Raw genomic sequence first — 25,910 nt, 5'->3', positions numbered from 1 at the left:
CTGTCTTATAGCATATAATCCGCCCGCGTCCGCCGCATAAACCGAATGCGTTTCCGTACTCTGTAATTGAACCACTGTAATAAACCACGTTTCGTATCAAAACTGCCTTCTGTCTCTGGGCCTACCATCGAACTCCTGGTCCGGCGAGCTAGTCCGCGTTCGATAAAAACAGCCAAAAGGCAGGCCGTTACATAGTTATATCTGGTAACCATTCCTTTACAATTCTGCTGTAAAACTGCACGAAAAGTCGTGCATTAACTTTCGGGCAGATAATGCGTTTTCTATTTCCAACTTTGACTATTTTTCTGTTGGCAGAAACTTGCTCTCGTCGTAGTGCAATAGAATTGTGAAAGATATGTGTATGCATTTACATATAGCAGAATAGTGCAAGAAATGTGGCAGATGCTTGCGCAAATCGCAGTGCAACATAATCGCGCCAGATTTGTAGCAGCGCCTACTGCTACCCATTGAGCACAAAATATTTTTAAAATATTTTTTAGAAAGATTAAAATAATTTACAACAATATTTTTTATATTTATAGCACCGCAGTGGCGTTGGGTAAGCCTTGCGTTGTATTATACTGGCGAAGATTGTCGCGAATGTCATGATTTTGCTTCGCGCTTCGCCGGAGGCCTGCTTATATTAGATCCCAACTGAAATTTACTTGCGAGTTAGTTTTACCATTATGCGCCGCCTAGCGGCATTGTTGCAAACTAGCACATACAGCAGAATTCAACAAGAATTACGGCAGATGCTTGCGTAAGAAGTAGAGCAGCAGAAATACAAATGATTTTGGCAGAAATAAACAAAACAAGGCAAATGAGAGCTCGTTCGCGACGATGGACGGGCGACAGTAATAAAATATTACAAATTCAACAAATTGAATAAAATATATATAATAAAGTAAACGTTTCGGTCCTTGGTTTGGACCCTCTTCAGTACATATAGCTGTTCGAGTGAAATGCAGTGGTCACAAGTAGTCAAAAATGCAGTTATTCTGCTCTCCGATTATGAGAATGTGGATCTCGTATCCTCAACGTGACTGTTACCTTAATTCCATAAAAAGAAATAAATTAAACAAATATAAATAGTCATACCTTAAAAAGTGATCACAAGAGTTACCTGACAGTCAAATTGATAAGATATACGACACCATCTCTCCGCGTAATACAATAAGTATTACGCGGCATTTTTTACTACTTGTGACCACTGCATTTCACTCGACCAGCTATATGTACTGAGGAGAGTCCAAATCAAGAACCGAAACGTTTACTTTATTATATATATTTTATTCAATTTTTGTAATATTTTATTACTGTCGCCCGTCCATCGTCGCGAACGAGCTCTCATTTGCCTTGTTTTGTTTATTTATCGTTATTGAGAGCGTTATCGTTATTTTGGTAGAATATACCGTACATCTGATTTACCAATCAAACATTTTTCGAAATTCGTAACGCCAAAATGGACCGTACGTATAGCCTACATCTCACAGCACGAAGCTATAACAGTTTCACAATCTTCACTTAACTTACAGTAATTATTTCTATAAATATTTATAACATAAATTAAAAACAACTTTAATAATATTGATGATAATTATTTACACTTTATTTTAAAATATTTATTATAATCTTTTAGATACTTTTATTTTCCGGACATTATAATATTTACAAAATATTCAACGTATATATTTTCAAAATATTTAATCTTTTTTATAAATATTTTATAAATATTTTGTGCTGTCTGGGAGTTTAGCGCGCTCGGCTGTTCTTTTTCTGACGAACAGATGCTTACATGCTTACGCTTTTTTCGCATTTCTGTCACTCGGATCTATACGGCAAAAACAACAATTTAAGCGACATTATACACTTGTAAAATTTTGCTGCAAATACGTTTCAAGAGTCTAACACACTCGACTGCTCTTTTTCTCACGGGCAGATGATTGCACGTTCTTTTCACGTTTCTGCCGGTCGGATCTGTACAACAAAAACAACAATTTAAGCGACATACACTTGTGAAATTTTGCTGCAAATATGTTTCAAGCGTCTAACACACTCGACTGCTCTTTTTCTCACGGGCAGATGCTTGCACGTTCTTTTCACGTTTCTGCCGGTTGGATCTGTACTCAAAAGATACTTTCATATTGTTTTCACATTTCTGCTACATGTTTACTTTTAACAAATAGTATAAAATTTCACAGTAGCTTCTTACAGCAGACTACTGCAATAGTACAGTAAGTACTCGTTTAATCACAGATATTATGCACTTTTGTCGCAATTTTGGACTGTTTTCTTGCGCACTTCTTCGGGACGCATCTGAACTAGCAAACTGGTTACATAGTCAATGGATAATAATATTATAAATTATGTAGTTTCATACACATATACTACACATGATCCGTTGCTATAATTTTTATTTTCTCTCAAGTTGTACAGGTAATCGCTATTTTTAGTAAGTAGAAAATATATATATAATCCGATGTTTTCTATAAACAGTAATCTCATCTCCCGATGACGCGTGACTCTGTGACTGTTTAAGAGGTAAACTTTTTTTAAAAAGGAAAAGTAAGGATTAAAGATCCGCATGAATTAATAATACGTTTTTAAAAGGATCCTATAGCGAAGGCCGAACTTCTTCAATGTCGATAATGTCAACATTTTTAATCCTGTTTTCTATGTTATATATCTATATCTGTCCTTGCGTCTAACGAGAGGCATTTGTCCTTGTTCGATTGCTGCGCCATCTCTCGCTACACGCAATATTGCTTATCAAGAGACACCCCAGCAAACGAAAAAAGATTGAAAAAAATTAAAACGGGATTGCTAGGAATTCAATTAAGGACTTTCCGAATTCTATTGTGTCCAAAAAAGAGATTGAAATAGTTTCAATATCATGGAATTCCTTATTTTAGAAAGAATTTGTCTTTTTTGAATCTCATCCAATTCCGACACAAAAATACTATACCACTGAATGCCAGGTTAGGGATTGGAAAGTTTCGTAATGAATTCCATTGAATACCATTGATTCCGTTAACGAAATGAATACCATTAAATGCCAAATTAGGAATTAAAAATTTCCGTATTGAATTCCATTGAGTTCCGTCTATTCTGACAATAAAAATAATTACCATTGAATGCCAGGATAAGGATTAAAAAGTGTCCGTGTTGAACTCCATTGAATTCCGACTATTCCGACAATGAAATAAATACCATTGAATCCCAAATTTGGAAATCAATATGTATATATCGAATTCCATTGAATTCCGGCGATATTTACAACAGAACAAATTCCATTTTATTCCAAATTAAGATTGAAAAACGAGTACAATACATTAAATTCCTAGTTTTATCCCATCGTTATTTGAGTCTATAATATATATTGAATATGTCATTCCCTATCACTTACAAAATTGAAAGTCATTCTTATGAATTAATTTTAAAAGTTCTATTAGTTTATTTTTTGGTAACTTTGGGATAAACAGACTAATGTAAAACATTAAATTTTTTAAATATTCAACAGTCGGTATTGTTACATTAAAATAAAACGTTTTATTTACAAGAATCATATTAGACAATTTTTATTGCAAATATATATACAATTAAGTTAACAATAAAATAAATTATATTATTTTTTGTTTTTCAGCGTACAGCGTGAGCTCGATGAGGAGAATTGTATTCTAATCTACCCTCTCCAGATAGCACACGGACTGTTTACGTTTTTTGAAATGTACAGTCCTGGAATATAACGCATATATATGTAATCAGATTCAAAAAACTGTCTCGAAAATTGCCGTAGGACATCAATTTTTTCCAGGACAGTCCTGGAAACTGCCAAATGTCCCGGAATATACCGATATCAAAAATAAAAGTCCCGGAACATACTTCCGGACCTATATATATATATATATATATATATATATATATATATATATATATATATATATATATATATATATATATATATATATATATTAGTGACATATATATATATTCTGAAAAAATTAGATCATTTTATTTAAATAAAATGAATATTTACTTCAATCAAAAACAATCATTTTAAGTAAATATTTACTTCGTTTAAAAAATTTTTTCTCTCAGTGTGCTTGTTACTCGAAGTATCCAGATAACACAGAGAGATAAATATTTACTTAAAATGATTGTTTTTGATTGAAGTAAATATTAATTTTATTTAAATAAAAACATCTAATTCCAAGTAAATATGTGTATTGTATTAAATAAATTATTTTAAGTTATTATATATATACATTTTCTACATTTAAGTAAAGATTTCATGAAATACAGAATATTATTTATTAAACAAAGTAAACTGTTATTTCAAAATGAGAAAACTAACTTTCTTCACTTTAAAAATTACATCTTAGAAAATGTTTTCTTGTATTAAAATGACAATTTTTTTAGTTGAAATTTATATGCTCTTTGACACTTAATATCTTGTTATAAGTAAACATTAAACAAGAAAATAATTTTTTTCTATGTAGTAACATTTTTTTAAGAAAGAGTGTAATATTTAAAATCTATACACCAAGAAAATAAATATTTAAATTTAATAAAATAATTTCTTGAGCCATGTGATAAATCATTTTCTTGAATAAAGTATGACTTTTGTGGGTTATAACGTTTCCATTTCTTAATGACAAAATTTTACTTTCTTGAAGAAAATTACTTGGGCGGCTCCTACCAAGGGAATATTTTTTTAAACCAAATGAATATGTTTTTAAATTATGTTTTTTATTTAAGTAAATATTTATTTAATTTAAATAAAATGTACGATATCAGAATCAAAATAACAATTTTTTTAGTTGAAATTTATATGCTCTTTGACACTTAATTTCTTGTTATAAGTAAACATTTATTCTTTAACAAGAAAATAATTTTTTTCTATGTAGTAACATTTTTTTAAGAAAGAGTGTAATATTTAAAATCTATACGCCAAGAAAATAAATATTTAAATCCAATGAAATAATTTCTTAAGAGCCATGTAATAAATCATTTTCTTGAATAAAGTATGACTTTTGTGGGTTATAACGTTTCCTTTTCTTAATGACAAAATTTTACTTTCTTGAAGAAAATTCTCTGCCAACTATTCTCTGCTTTAACAAATTATTTATGTTTCGTTAACTTAAACGCTTAATATTTGTAACAGAAATAATTTGTTAAAGCAGAGAATAGTTGGTATATAAAAAGTACATGTAAATATGAACTTTTCATATACCAACTATTCTCTGCTTTAACAAATTATTTATGTTTCGTTAACTTAAACGCTTAATATTTGTAACAGAAATAATTTGTTAAAGCAGGGAATAGTTGGTATATAAAAAGTACATGTAAATATGAACTTTTCATATACCAACTATTCTCTGCTTTAACAATTTTATTTCTGTTTCGTTAACTTCAACACTTAATATCTGTAACATAAATAATTTGTTAAAGCAGAGAATAGTTGATATATGAAAAGTAAATATTTATGTATACTTTTCATATACCAACTATTCTCTGCTTTAACAAATTATTTATGTTTCGTTAACTTAAACGCTTAATATTTGTAACAGAAATAATTTGTTAAAGCAGAGAATAGTTGGTGTATGAAAAGTACATGTAAAAACGAAGGGGGGCTTTTGGCCTCCCCCCCTCGCACCCCCCAGCGGTTGAAAAAGCGTGGAAATTAACATAATTTATGATATTAACATAAATTTATGACAAATTAATAAATTATTTAATAGAACATAATGTGATAAGTAATAAAATACATTGTCCAAAGTACAATAATAAATTAAAGTTAAACAGAGATAATTTCTCATTTCGTTGACAAAAAGTATTATATGAGAAAAGTAAACATAAAAAATATGTAAAGAAACAATGCACATTTAGAGGAACTGGGCATGTTCGTGGTCGCTACCAGTCGCTACATCGCGTCGGTATGACAGGAATCATAACCTGATAGTCGTCAACTTTAACCGTTAATATCTCGCTTCGCGGGGCAGAGCGACACTTTTTTCTGCCAGATTCGGTCGTTTCGTGCAAAAACGCGTCGATTAAGCCCAAGTTGAACGAAATCGGTGAGGAGGCCACTATTCTTCAGATTTACCACATTTTCTTACAAATATTATTACAGAGAAACGAGCGGATAGCTACGACGGCACATTCAATACTGTTAACGATAACGAGATGCTATACCATATCTACAGCCGAAGCGTTAAGCGGTTCGTAAACATCAAAGATTTTATATTGACGGCAGGGAGCTCTGATGCCGAGGAGTCCTTCCGTTTACGCGAAGGAATTATCGTAAGTTATTAATATTATATTTATTATTATACTACAAAAGTAACGGCTCGCGTAAAAGTAGTAATATTCAATCTTGATATGTGACGAATATCTCGTAAGTTACGACTTTGAATAGAATATTTTCTCAATACTGAATTCAACATTATGCATTGAGAATTAAAATGTCTTTGCAGATATACTTGAATCGTTTCAAGGATGTCTATAGACATCCTTGCTACAAGCGACGATTAATATAATGTTGGGTATTTCAATAACGTAATGGGAATTCACAATGTCGTGACGATGCTTCTGTTCGAGTTCACCGTGCTGACGATAGTAAGTCTCGTGTCCTCAATGGACAGGACACCGCAGCCACCTAAACCCCTTAACAGATGTGCGTTATCGTTACAGAGTCTAACGGCATTCTCCGCAATTGTGTATATAAGCAGCTATCAATTTATGTCGTACATGGCTCGCACCACGTACTCAGAATCCGGTCAGCTCCTGGATAAATCCTTTTATCGCTGTTGTCGTGTCTTCCGTTGTTTATTGATCAAAGTGTCATCGTTCTGTTTATAGACACGTCAAAGATTTTTAATTATATTGACGTCCGGAGTGCAAATCCTGTCCCTCATTTCGAACTATTTCTGGTTATTGTGGCTTTTGGTAAAGCATCTTGGCAATTCTCTCTCTCTCTCTCTCTCTCTCTCTCTCTCTCTCTCTCTCACACACACACATATTCTCTTTATTTAACGTTACAAAAAGACTGCGTATACATGGAATGTTTGTCATTGGGTATTTTGGAAATCCCTACAGGTACCATTGAGAGGGAGCTGGATGCTCTGGAAGCAGATTTTGGCTCCTTGGTTCTTCGCTCAGCCACAGAAACAAGTTGAGATGAGCGAAAAGAAGATGCGCAAGTTAGAGAGGAAAATGGCGAAGCGACACCAATGAAAATTCGTCGTTGCTGTGCAATAAGAAAATTCCATTGAATGACAATTATCGATTTAACCAGGGGACGGGTAGCAAATTCAAGAAACACCGGGAAGAGAAAAAACATTAAGATTTTTTTCTCAATATCCAGCACATCAAGATTGCGCGGTGAGGGCTTTGGCATGTACGTAGAATAAGTATTTAAGTGGAACGAGACTGCTCTCGAAAGTTTTATGAAAATGTACAAAACGGAAAAACAATTTCATAGGCCTGGGGAAAAATTGCAAATTGGGAGAAAAATTTTGTCTTTGCCTCTTTGCGAACAATCTCAGCAGACTGCAATGTCCTTTACACGTCTAGAAAAATCGAGACGCTCTTCTTAATCAGTAATATTTGTGAATTTATTCGTATATAAGTTGAAGGGACGACGCTAAATTATTATTAGGAAGTTAAATGTAATTATGTATATTCATTTAAGATCACATGAATTTATTAATAATTATTATTAACTTTGTCGACTTATATAGGAATAAAACTGTTCTACGTATCTCTCGACGTTTGTTTTTTATCTATCTTTGTTTTAATGTAAATGTAAATGACCTTTTTTTTTACAATTATAGCGATAATATTACTGTACGCTCAGTTTTTTAAACCTTCCACTTGCGCGTAAAAATTTAGTAAAAGATAAAGTAAACAGGTGTCTTCGTGGAAACGATGATAACGAATGACGTCAAAATACGCGTTCAGGTGATGGATAAAAATCGAATAATGTAATGAATGTAATACTTATATATATGTATATTGTATGTTTGAAAATTCAGTCGTTTTCCTTCCAGTACAAATAGATTTAAACCAGATTATGATTAATCGGTGTTATATATCGATTATATATTATTGAACAATATAAATAAATCATTTGCTATTTATTAAATTGTGGAAGTTGATGTATCGAAGCGCATCACAGTTGCATTTGAATCTATCGTATCTTACAGTTACATCTTTGTTTGGGAATGAAAACTTACGTTTAGCGATTGGCTTTGTTTGAACAGTTATATACTTATTTATATTAATCGTTGGGCTTTATTCTATATAGATCTACTAAATGTACCGACCGGCGCCATCGCTTTTACATCATTAGATCATTACAGGGAAAATTAAGTTAAATTGTGCTCTAATGTAGTTTCCAGTTCAAGGATTTTCATTGTTGACACGTATGATAAAAAAATGTTGGCAGCTTTGTTAAGATAAGCTTCTCGGCAAAAAGTATATGTATAGTTTGACTATCTGTGAAATTGATAATTGCTATCCAAACGGTTATTATTACATAACATTGTGTGGCAGAGTCAGAATATATGTTACATATTAATATATATACGTATATATACATTACCTCGAAAAAAAGAAAGTGGTAGTATTATACCTCCAAATAACTTTACCCTGTACATACTGTTTATAAAATGCGTAATACTACAAAAAGGCGTGATATCCGTACAAAATTACCTTTTTTAAAAAAAAAGGTAAAAAAAGCGCCAAGTACACGCATAGTAGTGTATATGTTGTTACCTCGAAAAAAAAAAGAAAGTGGTAGTATTATACCTCAAAAAAACCTAAGTAACAAGTGATAGACGTAATCTTTATATCTCGAAAAATCTCGAAAAAATCTAAGCAGTAGTATCTTTATTTCCGAAAAATTATAACTCAAGTGATACACATCACAAAATTATGTTACTTTATTAAAAAAAAAAAGTCGCGCTTCAAGTGATCTATTACAATTACAAAAAAGAAATGATATCTCTTTAAATTACAGCGCCAATTACAGAGAGAACATATAAATTGCCTCAAAAAATAATTGTTGCATTATTTTGAAAAATATTTACATTGTGTCAATTAAAAAAGAATGTATGATAACAATTTTATAAGATTAAAAAATTTTATTTAAATTTAACAAGGGAATACAAGATATTTAAATACAAAGTTGACATGTATATTTTTTAGTGGTCACAAAGAATTACAGAGGTAACAGTACAAAATAAAAATATTTTATTAAATCACATGAATTTTTCTTGTAAAAAAACTTGGCGCTGCTAGACCTCAAAATTTTAAATAAATAGATACAACAATAAATAAAAATAATTCAGAGAAGAATGCGATGGGAGTAATATTAAATGATTATCAGCGTGGATGTGCGAGCGAGTGATATGGGTGTGCATGACGACGCGAACGGCGGATAATGCGGCTTATAATTAAGTAGAGGATAAGTTTATTTATTTATTTAAAATTTCGAGGTCTAGCAGCGACAAGTTTTTTTACAAAAAAAATTTATGTATTTTAATAAAATATTTTTATTTTGTACTGTTACCTCTGTAATTCTTTGTGACCACTAAAAAATATACATGTCAACTTTGTATTTAAATATCTTGTATTCTCTTGTTAAATTTAAATAAAATTTTTTAATCTTATAAAATTGTTATTATACATTCTTTTCTAATTGACACAATGTAAAGATTTTTCAAAGTAGTGCAACAATTATTTTTTGAGGCGATTTATATGTTCTCTCTGTAATTGGCGCTGTAATTTAAAGAGATATCATTTCTTTTTTGTAATTGTAATAGATCACTTAAAGCGCGAATCTTCTTTTTGATAAGGTAACATAATTTTGTGATGTGTATCATTTGAGTTATAATTTTTCGGAAATAAAGATACTACTGCTTAGATTTTTTCGAGATTTTTCGAGATATAAAGATTACGTCTATCACTTGTTACTTAGGTTTTTTTGAGGTATAATACTACCACTTTCTTTTTTTTTTCGAGGTAACAACATATACACTACTATGCGTGTACTTGGCGCTTTTTTTACCTTTTTTTTAAAAAAGGCAATTTTGTACGGTCCTATATCAACCTGAATGTGCTTTTGCATATATAAGAGTTAAAAGCATGACACTTTTTTTCTAGACTTCTATCGTAGTTGTAATTGCACGATATTGTTCTTCAATGTTTTCTCTAGAGAGCTAGTATCTCATTTTGTATATATAAAACTGCAGTATTTTTGTATAAGCAAATATTGTCGTCAGTGACAGCATTAGTAACGCGCACTGCCGCGATGCGGCTATCATGCGCCAGTACTTTTTTTGTAATAAATAAACATCACGCGCTAGTATAAGAGGCGAGCCTGTGAGAGGCCTGACTGCGACAATTTTTTGCTGCAGATCATCTGAAGTGATACCTCTGGTATCATATATAGCACGGGTCTGCAAAGCAATTTTTGATAATTTGTTGGATACAACTTATAAATATTATCTAATTTGTTGTAAGTTTTATAAACAAGACGTATATCCATAAAGAATCTATAAAACGTTAAAGTTAACATATTTTAATTATCCACCAAACCTCCATTAAACATCTACGGTTAATCTATACAACGTCTAAAAGAGATGATCTATCAATACGTCCATGGTGGAAGGAAATAAGGTAAGGCAACGCGCATCATGAGTTTCACAGCCAATAGAGAACGTCGCACAATTGTCGGCCATTACTAGCGGTCATTCAAACAAATAGGAATGGATAGGAAAATCTCTTAAAGACACAGGCCTAGTTTACACCGATTGTTTGATACGCGTACCAAGTACTATATCCGTATAAAATTCGTATCAAACCTCGGTTTACACCGGGATAACCCGAGATTTGATACGGATATAGTACTTGGTACGCGTATCAAACAGTCCGGTGTAAACTAGGCTACAATTACTAAAAAATTATTAATTTTTCATTACGAATGGAAACAATATCACGAAAATGAGTTTCCATAAGGAAACCATATTTTTCTATGGCATCAGTTTTGGAGGAAACATATTTTTTTACCGATAAACAAGTCATTTTGGATAAATTATAAATCAAACTTATGAAAAAAAGACTATCGACGAGTAATAAGCATTCGTAATTGATGAATAAAAACGAAACTATGCTAGTCAACAAGTATTGCTAATGAATATAAATCATGTCACAAAAGATAGTTTCTGTATCGGGATGACCTTTCAGGAAGGAAAACGGCAGACACGCACTGATTCTGTGCTAGTGCTGCCCCAATACAGCACCAGTGCAGCATATTTTCTAGTTAGCATCGATTACATGCGACCAATCTCAGTGCAGCATTGAGATGGGGCAGCACTGGGATAAAGCAGCACTGTATTCATGCGTGCATGATCTTCAGGCATGATCCTGCGTTCATGCATCTGGTACTCAGGAGGTATAACCAATAAATTTAACACTTATAATTTGAAAAGAAGCAAAATGAGTGTGGAGGAGAGCGTGATTAATATTAAAAATTTTATGTATGATGAAAATAATAAGTTGATAGAGGATACGGATCACATTTTATGTGAGGTTGAAAAAGAAACAGGTTATACATCATATACATATTTTGTATTTTTGTTCTATTATAGATTTGTATCATATAGCTCGTCTACAATAGCTGTAAAAGTATGCGGTAAGACGTAAGCAATAAGCTATTGACCAACCACAGTCAATTATTCTTGAATTGTAAAAATCCCATTAGTCAACAGCTTACTGCTTACGTCTTACTGCATACTGTTGCGGCTATTGTAGACGAGCCATTATTCATATTATAATATGTACATATTATAAGATATATGTATATATATATATATATATATATATATATATATATATGTATATATATATTATATATATAATTTATTATATTACAGGTGATTTAGACACAATTATGGTACAAAAGAAACAGTTACTCGAAGCTGGTTTTGAATTTCCTAGTAACGATCTTGATTCATCACATACACAAGAAAAACACATTTTTGAAAACGAATGGTTAGATACGAGCACGACATTGTTATTGGATAAATACGCAACCTACTTGGAATTAGTAGGTCCGATGAAGAAGTTTAAAAATAAAAAAGCAATGTGGCAACAAATAGCAGAAGATTTAGAAGCAACTCTTGGTATTAAAAAAACATATATTCAATGCGAAAATCGCTACAAAACTATCCTTAAAAGAAAACGCGTTTCTGATAAAAATAATTCCACTTCTGGGTCAAAAAGAATGAAAGTAAATTTTGAAAATGAAATAAAAAAGATTGCTGCTATAGATGATAGTGTACAACCAGAAATATTACAAAGTGCAAACAAAGTTGTGATTAATGTTAAAGATACTCCACAAACATCTAACGTTAAAAAAAATAAGAAAGATTCAAGTTTAGCACAGACTTTATTAAAGATTCATAACGAAAAAGAGGCTAAAAGACAAGAAAGACATGAAGAAAAAATGAAATTATTAAAAAGTTTATTTGAAAAAGAAAATTTATAAAAAAGATAATTACTTATTTTGTAATGTTAATTACTTATTATTTTGCAGTATTAATTACATATTATTTTATAATTCTGATTACGTATATTATTTTGTAATGTTGAAGAAAACAAAGTATTCATGAGAAATATAATATATTTGTATTTGTTAAGGATAAACATATAATTATAGTAACGTATATGTATATTATTATACTACACTTTGTCATATATTGTAACACAATAATGGGAAGTTTTTGAAAGACAGTATCGTAAAAACTCCCTAATATTATGGCTTATGTGTAACGCAATAATACTAAACACGCAATAATAATTTTAATAGCCGAAAGTTATGTTTACTATGTAATATTTGATTTATGCAAAAATATGTGCAAATACTTTGTTTAATATACTTAAAAATATAAAAATAAAATAAATATTTTTTTGCTATACTATGCTATTATTATACTTCTTATTAGATATTATATAGAGTTAAACACAAAATGTAAAATTAAACGTAATAAAAAATGAAACGTAATAAACGTCATAAGTTTAGAAAACTGAATTATGACAATAATTGACATAGCCGATTCCTTTTTTCTTCACCTTCAATTCTATTATCTCTATTAATTTCTTCAAAATCTTGAATATTTACAATGTCTACTTCTTCCATGAAATCATCCAAATTATCTTTATAATGAATACATAAATTATGAAGTGTACAGCAAGCTAGAATAAATTTACAGCTACGTTGAACTGTATTAAAATCTAATCTAATTAACTGTCTAAATCTTGTTTTTAGTAAACCAAAAGCATTTTCTATTTTTACTCTACAAACAGAGAACTTGTAATTAAAATTTCTTTGTTGTTCTGTCAAAGTTCCATAATCTCTGTAAGGAGTTATAAGATACTTTTTAAGGGGATAGGCAGCATCGCCTAATATATGCCACTCATCTCCACATGTTTCTGGCAATATAGTGCTTATGAATGATAATTTAAAGATACGTGCATCATGCACTTTACTGGGTGGTCCTGTAAAAACATCGAGAAACATCTTATCCGCATCACATATTGCCTGTAACGTTAAAGATGGCATATCGTGCCGATTCACATATGTTGACTTGATTTTGTGAGCAGGTGTACGTATTGAGATATATGTTCCATCTATACATCCCAGAATTCCAGGAAAACCATTTATCTATAAATAAAAATAAACAATTAGATCTCAATAAATAAGAAATATCAGATTAACATCGTGAAATATTGATTTTGTGTATCTTATGAACGTTCTCACATAATATTTTATACCTACATGTTTCTAAAATGTTGCTTCATAATATTATATTTCCGAATATTTCAAAAATGTTTTAGAAATATTATACCAAATATTTTTTAAATATTACTCTTTAAGTAAATGTTTACTATAACGCTGTATACAACATTAAAAACTACATATTTGTGCGTACACACACGTACACACACACACATACACAATACGCACCAACACTAAAAATATATTATTTATTTATTTTTCTTTCTTACACTTTCAAACTTTCTGGATATTTTTATTTTTTCTTCCAATGTCTGAGGAAATTTTATTATTGATTTTGCTATGTCATTTAAGAAATCCATAATATTGTCACTGTTGTTATGAAATGTGGATTCTGCCATATTAAATCTGCCAGCAACGTCTCTGATGCTGACTTTGTTACCTGCAAACCTTTAATACAAAAATATTTATGAAAAAAATTAAATGTAATTTAAATATATCATCTTTTTTATATATTGTAAAACTATGTAAAAAAAATCTGATTTCATTTTATACTATTATAATTGCATATATTTGTACAACAAACATATTGCTTTTGGATAATTTGTTACCATAAAAATGCTAATAATTTTTGGTCACTTGAAATTATATTATCGGCAACATTGTGAAAAAATTGTGATTCTTCATATAAATTTTTTAATTTTGCATATGTGCTGCGTTGTAGTCGAAAGTTTCTCTGAAACTATAACATATATAACATCTATTACAACTAATTATTATATTTATTATATTTATATATATGTATATTTATATTTACACTTATTATATTTATTTTATAACTTATAATTTATTATTTTATATTATATCTTTATTTTATTATAAAGTATATTCTATTCCAGATATAGTCATTATTTATTTATTTATATGAGTATTTTTTGCAATATACATTTTATAAGAGCAGTTATTATCAAGTAAAATTACATACTTCTCTGTCGGAATATTCATTTACTACATCCACATAATTTTTTACTTTTGGTCTTTCCTCTCTTATATGATTTAAAACTAAATTTTCTATTTCATCATCGCTACTACTCGTTTCCAATAATTCCATATATATAACGGATACTTTTTTATCCATTTTAAATTTTGTGGTTAAATACTCGGTGATACCAAACCGCACTGCCAAAAATTTCAGTGCAATAAAATTTGCCCTTATCCAGTTTGCTTTGTTTGTCCGAATACGAATTTAGCATTATATCGGGGCAGTTTTTGTTCGTCGAATACGATACAAAAGTCGCATGATAGTAGTGCAACACAATCGAATACGATGATTTCACTCTACTGGGGCAGAGGGCGGCAGCCGAATGTGTGGCACCGAAAAAGTTTGCACTCAGTGCGCACTAGTGCAAGGTGCCGAATTCGCTATTAAGATAAACTCGTGTTATTGTGATACGTTTCTGGGCAGAGTGTTCCGTGCCGTGTGTCGTGCCGCCTTGTTCTGGCGCGCTCTCTCTCATCCGTGCCTCCCGCGCTCCGTCGATAATGCAGTCACACGTTCACGCAACACCCTTCCTGTTTTATTAAAAGGAATTAAAATGAATACAGAATAATGCGCATAATACAACAATCCTTAATATAGAAAGAAATCACAAAAACGCGAGTTAGGTCTCTTGTCACGCTCCGATTTTCGTGGGAATTTATTTCCGTCGCTTTGCTCAGGTTCTATATGCTCGTTGGCTCGCTTTCTGACTGACTACTTGTTCCTTGTAGCTGTTGTCAATTCTTACCGGTTCCGGATTATTATTTACAACCTGCTCGTCTATATTTTCATCCACGACCCGCTCACTTTCTCTCTCTATCCCTATCGGGGCAAGGTATCTATTTGTTTTGTTGTTTTGTTTGTAACGCGCTAATACTAGATGCCATCGGTTTCTTCTCAGAGTACTACCTTTTTCCGTTTTAATAATATACGCGTTTGAATTACTATCTGCCCTTACGATTTTAGCATACGCTCGAATGTCCGTTACCCATACCCTATCATTTACATTTTTTGGCCGGTGTCTAATTACGCTCTTGTTTTTCTTTTCTGACTTTTTCTTTTCCTATTACCTTGTTGTGATCTTTAAAAGACTCTAATTTATTTGGTAACACTGGTAGACGGGAACAAATTTTCCTAGAAAACATAATCTCTGCAGGAGTAAACCCGTTTTCCAAAGGCGTAGTTCTATAAGCTAATAATCCTAGGTTTACGTCGTCCTTACATTTTTTTTATAATGCCTTTCGCTATTTTTACAGCGGCTTCTGCGGCACCGTTACTTTGTGAGTATTTAGGAGAGCTAGTTACATATGTTTAAAGTCAAATTTCTTCGCAAAATTACGGAATTCTGACGCAAACTGTGTGCCACAATCACTTCTGACAATTTCAGGGATACCGTATCTTGCGAAAGCTTCTTTGCATTTTTTTATGATCTTTTTCCGTTAAATTCTTTAATTGAAAAATCTCAAAATATCTTAAATAGTAGTCTATTATAATTAGGTACCATACTTCTAGTTTGAACAAATCCTACTTTTTGCCATGGACGATCAGGTTGTTCTTCTTTTACAAAAAGTTCCTTGATGTTAGATCTTTGCTCAATACAGTTAGGACAATTTTCAATTAAGTTTTTTAATTGTGAGCTTATGCCAAGCCACCAAATCGACTGTCTAGCTCTATCTCTACACTTATTTATGCCCAAGTGTCTTTCATGTAATTTTGCCAACAGTTCTCGTTGTAAAGAAAGGGGAATAATTAATCTAGTATCTAGCATGAGAAACCCGTTTGAAAATGAAATATTATCTTTTAATTGAAAATAGGCTGACAGTCCACTTAGTAATCTATCCTTTGTTGGCCATTTATTCAAGCAAAATTCTTTTAACTTTGCGCAAACGTAATCTTTTTCCTGCTCGTCCTTTATTTTTTGTAGAACACTTTTTGTCGCGGACAAAGTGACTTGTAACGAAATGTACATAATGATCGATTTCTTCCGCAAAATCTTTTTCCGCGCTATTTGCACAATCTATGGGATTCTTAGACAAACAGTCTGCTAGAACTAATTGTTTTCCCGGCACAAAGATCACTTTATAATTATACCGCATTAGATGCATTCTAATTCTTTGAAGTCTAGAAGTTAATTCATCTAAAAGTTTGGATTGTAAAATTTGAATGAGCGGCTTATGATCAGTTTTGAGAGTTACATTAATTCCTGTGATAAAATCTTTAAAATGCTCTGCGGCATACGCTAGGGGCTAGGGCTAGAGCTTCTTTTTCGATTTGACTGTATTTTTTTTTCGGAGTTACTTAGTGTTCTTGATGCGTAAGCTACTATATCTCGCTCTTTATTCCCGTTTTCTTGTAGTAATGCGCTTCCCAGTCCATAGCTAGAAGCGTCAGCTTGAATTATAATTTTTTTTTTTGGTAATTATAGTGTACAAGAGATGGCGTTTTTGTCAATAAAAATTTTACTTGGTCAAAAGCCCTCTGTTAATGGTCTTCCCATTTGAATGGGACATCGTCTTTTAATAAATAATTTAATGGCTCTAGGATGTGAGATTTGTTAGGCAGATATTTGCTCACATAGTTTAATGACTCTAAAGGTTGCATTAATGATTCTTTATTTTCCGGAGTTGGGAAATTTATGATGGCGGAAATACGAGAGGGTAGAACGTCGATTCCTTTTTCTGATATTAGATGTCCGAGGAATTCTATCTGTTTGACACCAAAAACACACTTTTTTTTGTTTAAAGTGAAACCTGCGTTTTTCAATCTTTTTAGGACTTCTGCAAGAATTCTATTATGTTCAGCAATGCTGTTTGCAAAGATCAAAATATCATCTACATAGACAATTACATTTGCTAAGTCGTGGAATAAGTCAGAAAACATTTGTGAAAAATAGTCCGGAGCACAATTGATACCAAATGGTAATCTTGTAAACATATACCTGCCAAACGGTGTTATAAAAATTGTTAGCGGTTGACTCTTTTTATTTAATTTTATCTGATAAAATCCGGACTGTGAATCTAATTTTGAAAATATTTTAGCACCTTTTAGACTGAAAAACGTCACTTCTACTTTGGATATCGAAAAGTTTGCTCGTTTTACGCTGTAATTGAGTTTCGTATAGTCGCAACATAAACGAATATCATCGCAGTCTTTTTTCGAAACTACAACTATTGGGCTGCACCATTCGGTCGAAACATCTACTTTTTAAATTATTTTTAACCTTACAAGTTTATCCAATTCTTTTTTTAGTTTCGGGAGCAACGGAATAGGTACAGTTCTGGGAGTTGTTTGGAAAAATGGCTTTGCGTTTTTAATCTCGATATTAAGTTCTTTCTTGAATTGACCAATTCCTTTAAAAACTTCGAAAAATTCAGAAATTATACTATTTAAACTATTTTCTTTTATAAAATATTAACCTTGCAAATTAGGTCCAATTTTTTAATTTCCGGTTTGCCCAATAAGTTTTGCTTTAATCCGCGAATCACATAAGCTTTTGCTTCAATTTCTTTTTTTTTTCCTATCAATTTTACATAAAAGAATCCCATTACCGATAGCTTTTTTCCGTCAGGTCCTGAAATAATCTTATGAGTTTTACATATTTTACTTCTAATTTCATACGGAATACACTCATCGAAAATGCACGTAATGTCCGCCCCTGTATCTACTATAAAATGCAACGATTTCGAAAATTCAGAAACATATGCCCTAAATTTAAATCCCTTTTCGCGCGTCGAATCGCTTGCCGCACCGATAAACGCGTACCCGACGTCTGTTTCTTCTTCGTCACTGCCAATCTCCTGCTCTATATGCCGTATTCCCTTTGATCTGCATACACGCTTCCAGTGCCCTTCTTTCTTGCATCTGTGGCACACCGACTTCAGGGCAGGGCATCTTTTACCTTGCGTATGGTCCGGGTTTCTGCATCTGCATACTTCCGCATACTTGCTCCTCTCGACGATTCTTATTCTCACTGCGTTTTTGCTTGTGAAGATTTTTCTCTTTCTGGACCACTCTGTTCACCTCAGTTTCTTCCTTGGTTTCTTGCCTCATTTCCCTCCCTTCCTTAGCTTGTATTTCTGCTTGACGAGCTATCTTGAAAGCTTTTTTCAGCGTCAAGTCATTTATCAACTGCATTCTATCAGACGCACGAGTATCGCGGATTCCTATTACGATACGATCACGGATTAGTTCCTCTTTTATGGCACCGTACTCACATGATTCCGCCAGTGAATACAGAGTTGTGACGAAAGAATCAACACTTTCTCCTGGCTCTTGTACTCGCGAGTTGAACTTGAAGCGTTCAAAAATAACATTTTTCTTTGGTGAGAAATATGAATTCAACTTCTGCTTGACTTCGGCGAACGTAGTTGAAGCCGTAATAGTTGGCATGACTTGGATCAAGATCTCTTCGGACTTCTCCCCCATAGTATAGCACAGCAGATTGATTTTATCTTTATCTGGTTTTTTGGATAACCCAGTCACAGAAATATATCTCTCGAAACGTTTAACCCATCTTGGCCAAAGTTCTGGTTTATTGAAATCGAATTCTCCTGGGGTCTGAATGTTTGATGTCGACGCCATTTTGAGGTTATCTTGCACGTTTTGTCTTGTGCTGCTTGCCCTTTTTATGCGCACACACAATTTTCAATACTTTATGACGTAGGTAGGGGCCCACTTCTGACACCATGTATCGGGATGACCTTTCAGGAAGGAAGATTAAGATAAACTCGTGTTATTGTGATACGTTTCTGGGCAGAGTGTTCCGTGCCGTGTGTCGTGCCGCCTTGTTCTGGCGCGCTCTCCCTCATCCGTGCCTTCCGCGTTCCGTCGATAATGCAGTCACACGTTCACGCAACAATTTCAGAAATGGTCAGTGGTGTAGCGGCACGTATTCTGTTTTGTATATTTTTGACTCGGGTTTGAATCCCCACTGTTCCTTTTTTTATTGATCCAGTTGCAATTAATGATAATGAATCAGGCTGATTGAAGGAAATTAATTAGAAAACGATTATCACTCACCGATTTACCTTTTTTTTTTAATCTTTTCAGAATTTATTTGGCTATGTCGTTGACTAAATTACAAGAAAAATTTATGTATTTTAATAAAATATTTTTATTTTGTACTGTTACTTCTGTAATTCTTTGTGGCCATTAAAAAATACACATGTAAATAACTTTGTATTTAAATATCTTGTATTCCCTTGTTAAATTTAAATAAAATTTTTTAATCTTATAAAATTGTTATTATACATTCTTTTCTAATTGACACAATGTAAAAATTTTTCAATGTAGTGCAACAATTATTTTTTGAGGCAATATACATGTTCTCTCTGTAATTGGCGCTCTAACTTAAAGAGATATCATTTCTTTTTTGTAATTGTAATAGATCACTTAAAGCGCGACTCTTTTTTTTGATAAGGTAACATAATTTTGTGACGTGTATCACTTGGGTTATAATTTTTCGGAAATAAAGATACTACTGCTTAAATTTTTTCGAGATTTTTCGAGATATAAAGATCTACCACTTGTTACTTAGGTTTTTTCGAGGTATAATACTACCACTTTCTTTTTTTTTTAGGTAACAACATATACACTACTATACGTGTACTTGGCGCCTTTTTTTACCTTTTTTTAAAAAAGGTAATTTTGTGCGGATATCACGCCTTTTTGTAGTATATTACGCATTGTATAAACAGTATGTACAGGATAAAGCTATTTGGAGGTATAATACTACCACTTTGTTTTTTTCGAGGTAACAACATAACAGGGTAACAACATAATACATATACACTATTATGCGTATACTTGGCGCTCATTTTACCTTTTTTTTAAAAAGGTAATTTTGTATGGATATCACGCCTTTTTGTAGTGTTACGCAACTTAATCTTATAAACAATATATCTTATAATTTCATAAACCGTATATAATACAAGGTATGAAGCTAAAAGAGTTACGGACTATTATTTCTAAAGAAAACAACAATTTAATATTTTGCTCAGTTTTTTTAAAATAATAATCTGTAACCCTTTTAGTTGTACACCTTGTATATATTTTTCAATTTCAACATAAAACATAATCGCAATAAAGCATGATTAATGTTAATAAGTCGTTAACTGTAAAATTCTTTATTTATTTTTATTTGCGTGTCTTACTGAATGTTGTTCGCAACTGTATATGTACCGATATCTTCAGGTATCGATATTTTTGATAATTATTTTTACGTCAGACATAATTTTAATTCATCCAATTTTTATTATGTCTAAACATAATTTTTGTCCAATTTTTATTATGTTTAGACATAATTTTAATTCAGCGATTTTTATTATGTCATGACATAATTTTAATTCTGCCGCTAAGGAAATTTTAAGTCGATTTTTATGAATCAAGCTTGAATTCAATGTTTAGGTGTCCCAGGTTGCCGATGACGAGGTCCACATAGCGCGCTCTATAGTTTTCGGTGTCCAGGTGTATTAATACCTTGAATTTGATGGCCACGTGTTCCAAGTTGCCGATGACGAGGTCCAGTGCGCTTCGTAGTTTTCGGTGTCTACATGTATTAATACCTCGAATTCGATATCTACGTGTCCTACATTGGGTGCGTTCAGCCGATACTTTGCTAGCCTAGCAATCGTGAGCAGTCGCTCGTTTTTGCTCGTTTCCTCTTTTTTGACTTACTGGATTAAAAAGAGAAGAAACGAGCAAAAACGAGCAACTGCTCACGATTGCTAGGCTAGCGGAGTATCGGCTGAACGCACCCATTCAGATTTAAAGTTATTAATACACCTAGACACCAAAAACTATGAAGCGCATTATGTGGACCTCGTCATCAGCAACCTGGGACACCTAGACATCAATTTCAAGGTATTAATACACGTAGACACCGAAAACTACGGAGCGCAATATGTGGACCTTGTCATCGGCAACCTGGGACACCTAAACATTGAATTCAACATATTATTACACCTGGACACCGAAAACTACGAAGCGCACTATGTGGACCTCGTCATCGGCAACCTGGGACACGTAGACATCAAATTCAACGTACGATTACACCTGGACACCGGAAACTATGAAGCGCACTATCTGGATCCCGTCATCGGCAACCTGGGATACGTGGACATCGAATTCAAAATATTAATACACGTAGACACCGAAAACTACGGAGCGCACTATGTGGATATTGTCATCGGCAACCTGGGACACCTAGACATCGAATTCAACGTACAATTACACCTGGACACCGAAAACTATGAAGCGCATTATCTGGATCTCGTCATCGGCAACCTGGGACACGTGAACATCAAATTCGAGGTATTATTACACCTAGACACCGAAAACTACGGAGCGCGATATCTGGACCTCGTCATCGGCAACCTGAGACACGTGGACATCGAATTCAAGATATTAATACACGTAGACACCAAAAACTACGGAGCGCACTATGTGGAACTCGTCATCGGCAACCTGGGACACGTAGACATCGCATTCAACGTATTATTACACCTGGACACCGAAAACTACGAAGCGCACTGTGTGGACCTCGTCATCGGCAACCTGGGACACGTGGACATCGAATTCAAGATATTAATACACGTAGACACCAAAAACTACGGAGCGCACTATGTGGACCTCGTCATCGGCAACCTGGGACACGTGGACATCGAATTCAAGGTATTAATACACGTAGACACCGAAAACTACGGAGCGCACTATGTGGACCTCGTCATCGGCAACCTGGGACACCTAGACATCGAATTCAACGTACGATTACACCTGGACACCGAAAACTACGAAGCGCACTGTGTGGACCTCGTCATCGGCAACCTGGGACACGTGGACATCGAATTCAAGGTATTAATACACGTAGACACCGAAAACTACGGAGCGCACTATGTGGACCTCGTCATCGGCATCCTGGGACACGTAGACATCGAATTCAACGTATTATTACACCTGGACACCGAAATCTATGAAGCGCATTATCTGGATCCCGTCATCGGCAACCTGGGACACGTGGACATCGAATTCAAGATATTAATACACGTAGACACCAAAAACTACGGAGCGCACTATGTGGACCTCGTCATCGGCAACCTGGGACACGTAGACATCGAATTCAACGTATTATTACACCTGGACACCGAAAACTGTAAAGCGCACTATCTGGACCTTGTCATCGGCAACCTGGGATACATAGACATCAAATTCAAGCTTGATTCATAAGAATCGACTTAAAAATTCCCTAGCGGCACTTTCTGCCAAGCATAGAGAACCTACTTTTCCGTTGACTCAATATTTATTATATATATACCTAATTTTTACTTAAATAGAAATCTTCCTCCTGACCGATAAGTTTATCGACCTAATTTTGAAATACGCGCGCAATATCGAAACTGGCGATACCTGCGCCGCCAGCGTCGAAAAAGTGAAAAGTACGTTTCTCTGATAATCATAATAATATTGAATGAGAGCGTTAGGAGGAGTATCTTAAAAATAAATTTTCACATTTGGACTTTGCGTCGCAATATCTCCGCTCGTAAGGCACGTAGCGGAATATTATGAGAGAAACCCCCCCCTAATTGGACCCCAAGCTATCGATCAAGCCTACTTAGAACTTGATCCGTTCACTCGTTATCGAGATCTCAACATCTCGGGTACTCGCAACCCGTCGCGTCGCGTAAAAGAGTCACGGTCGGTCTCGCTCCGCGTGTACTTGGCGCGAGACACTACCGTGTCTCTTGATCAGGATGTTTTATTGAAAATTGTGATTTATAGCAATGAAAAGAAAAGGATGAAATTTTATAACTGCATGGCAGTGTTTTTTTTTTGGATTTTCAACGGTTCCCTCCACAACCAAGTTTTAATAATAAAAAATGTTAAATAATGTTATTATTAAAAAATAAACAAATATTTTTCCGAAATCCAATGCCAAAAATGTAGAATACCATAAAAAAAAACTGAAAATTGGCCCTACAAAAGATGAATCTCCTTTTGATATTTTATTCTAAATTACCTGGTTATAGGAAAACAGGATCAAAGCAAAGAGTACATTGTAATGCATCGTATAATAATTTTTTAAAAAATCAAGAAAAATTGAATATTGAATTACTTTTCAATATACCCACATTTATTATTCAATCACAATACAGTAACACTTTTTTCAAATAACACGATGTAAACTGTAAACAACTTTTACCAATGCGTGCTTGCCATGCTTCACTCATATGCTACACTGCGTGACCACGTATTAGCGAAAAAAGATGGCGGAAACTGTGCGGATCCCCCACCATGCCTTAGCTGCGCAAAACAGAACGAAACTTGTCACGAGGATTGCCTCACCTTATTTCCTTCCATCATAAATACGTCTAATAGAGGTCGAATGGAGGTGTGAAATGCGGAACTATGGATGTGTAGTAGACGTCTGTGGGAATTTACATGATGGTCGTCTAGTGGACCTCTATTAGAGCTTTTTGTTCTGTGTGGGTTTGTACCATTGTTCGGGGTAATCTTAGAAACTACTCAATCAATTTTAATAATTTTTACACTGGTGGTTAGCTTATGTCCTCCTGAGTAACATAGGCTATGTACCATTGTGCTACAACCCAATTTGAAAAAAATTTGGGATATCTAAAATTTTAAATTCTTTAAAAGAGTCGTACTTAATGACTTTTCCTGTTTAAATTTTCCTAATCAACTAAATCTTAAAGTATTATATATGAAATAGAAATAGAAAAATGAGGAATATAATAGATCAAAAAATTGCAAATAATAATAAAGGAGTTGCCGATTTCTGTTTAAAAAAATCTATGTGATTGCTTTGATTTCCGCAATTTTTTTTTTTTTTTTTGATAAAGTATATTAAAGATAGGTTAGTATTGAATTTGGCGAGAATCGGTGAAAGGGTTTCCAATTTTTGCCTTACTGATTTCTGCATAAAAAGTGTATAATGTGTGTTTTTTAACGTGTGTTTTTATATAAAAAATTTTTTGCCGGGTAGTCAGTTTGGTTTCTTATAACCAGTCGTCTACAGTATTTTTATATTTAAAGTTATATGGCATTAGAGTAGAGTTTATACCTCTCATTGAAAGGCATATAATTGAACAACAGATTGTTATCTAATACCACTAAACTATTCATGACTTCTATCGAATGTTGCATTACGGGAAGGATAATTTATTAGAATTTAAATTTGCCTAAGTTTCTTAATTGAATGCTATAAAAACATCTATATTTACTGTTAAAAAAAACATTTTTTAAAGTGTTAATAAAAATTATATATTTAATATTAATAAATTATTTTTTTTTATTTAATTTAAAAAAACATATATTTAATCCGTGTAATTTAATGTTAACAAAACATTTATTTAATGTTAATAAAACACTTTTTAATGTTAACAAACGTTTATTTAATATTAAAACTACATTTTTTTAATGTTAAAAAAACGTTTTTTACAATATTAAATTAAATACTTTTTTAATAAGAAAAAAAATTATCTTATTAATTTAAATGTTTTTTATACATTTTTTTTATTACTAAAAACGTTTTTAAAAACGTTTGAAAAATATTACTTTGCTACTTGGATATAGGGGAAGGTGCTGTACCTTGGGTACAGCTGTATGTTGGAACACTTTGTTATAATTGAATAGTGTTCGCATCTGGCGATAGTTTATAGTACTAATTGTTGAGTTATTTAATAATTTGTTTAAAAATCTGTAGTTTTGTGTCATTGCAATTATTTACACGTAAGTTATATCGACGCGGACGGGCGGAGGCCCTTATGTCTCCTACTAGTTACAATAATCAGAAGGTTTTGAGTTCCAATTCCGACTTTATTATTATTATTATTATTATTATTATTATTATTATTATTATTATTATTATTACAAAATAAAAATAATTATTACTTTTAGTGGTTGGATATAGAATGAAAAAAAGTTGATTTTATTAAATAAATACATAGAGAGCAATAGAATTTAAAAGTAAAGAATTTTTTATTATTAATTAGTGTAACTTAAAACAAATATCACTCATTTGTTAATTTATTAGTAGGGGAGACTGGGGCAAAGTCG

The 25,910-nt window shown here is 32.7% G+C and overlaps 2 protein-coding genes across 2 annotated transcripts in view; one reads left to right on the top strand and one right to left on the bottom strand.

Annotated features, from left to right (window-relative positions):
* Trp (transient receptor potential) overlaps window positions 1-25,910 on the bottom strand; it is a 207,921-nt gene that overhangs the window by 11,117 nt on the left and 170,894 nt on the right. The window lies entirely within an intron of this gene.
* Window positions 4,589-9,087, top strand: LOC143905640 (uncharacterized). Its single transcript, XM_077421176.1, has 6 exons — window positions 4,589-6,077; window positions 6,134-6,303; window positions 6,477-6,618; window positions 6,694-6,778; window positions 6,862-6,948; window positions 7,099-9,087. The coding sequence occupies exons 3-6, from the start codon at window positions 6,562-6,564 to the stop codon at window positions 7,176-7,178; spliced, it is 309 nt and encodes a 102-aa protein (XP_077277302.1). The 5' UTR covers window positions 4,589-6,077; window positions 6,134-6,303; window positions 6,477-6,561; the 3' UTR covers window positions 7,179-9,087.

The sequence above is a fragment of the Temnothorax americanus genome, unplaced genomic scaffold (assembly GCF_048541705.1).
Source record: "Temnothorax americanus isolate GAGA-0224 unplaced genomic scaffold, ASM4854170v1 Scaffold65, whole genome shotgun sequence".
Taxonomy (NCBI): Eukaryota; Metazoa; Arthropoda; class Insecta; order Hymenoptera; family Formicidae; genus Temnothorax; species Temnothorax americanus.
Note: the sequence above shows the minus strand (reverse complement) of the source record. Positions and strands in the feature narration are given on the sequence as shown.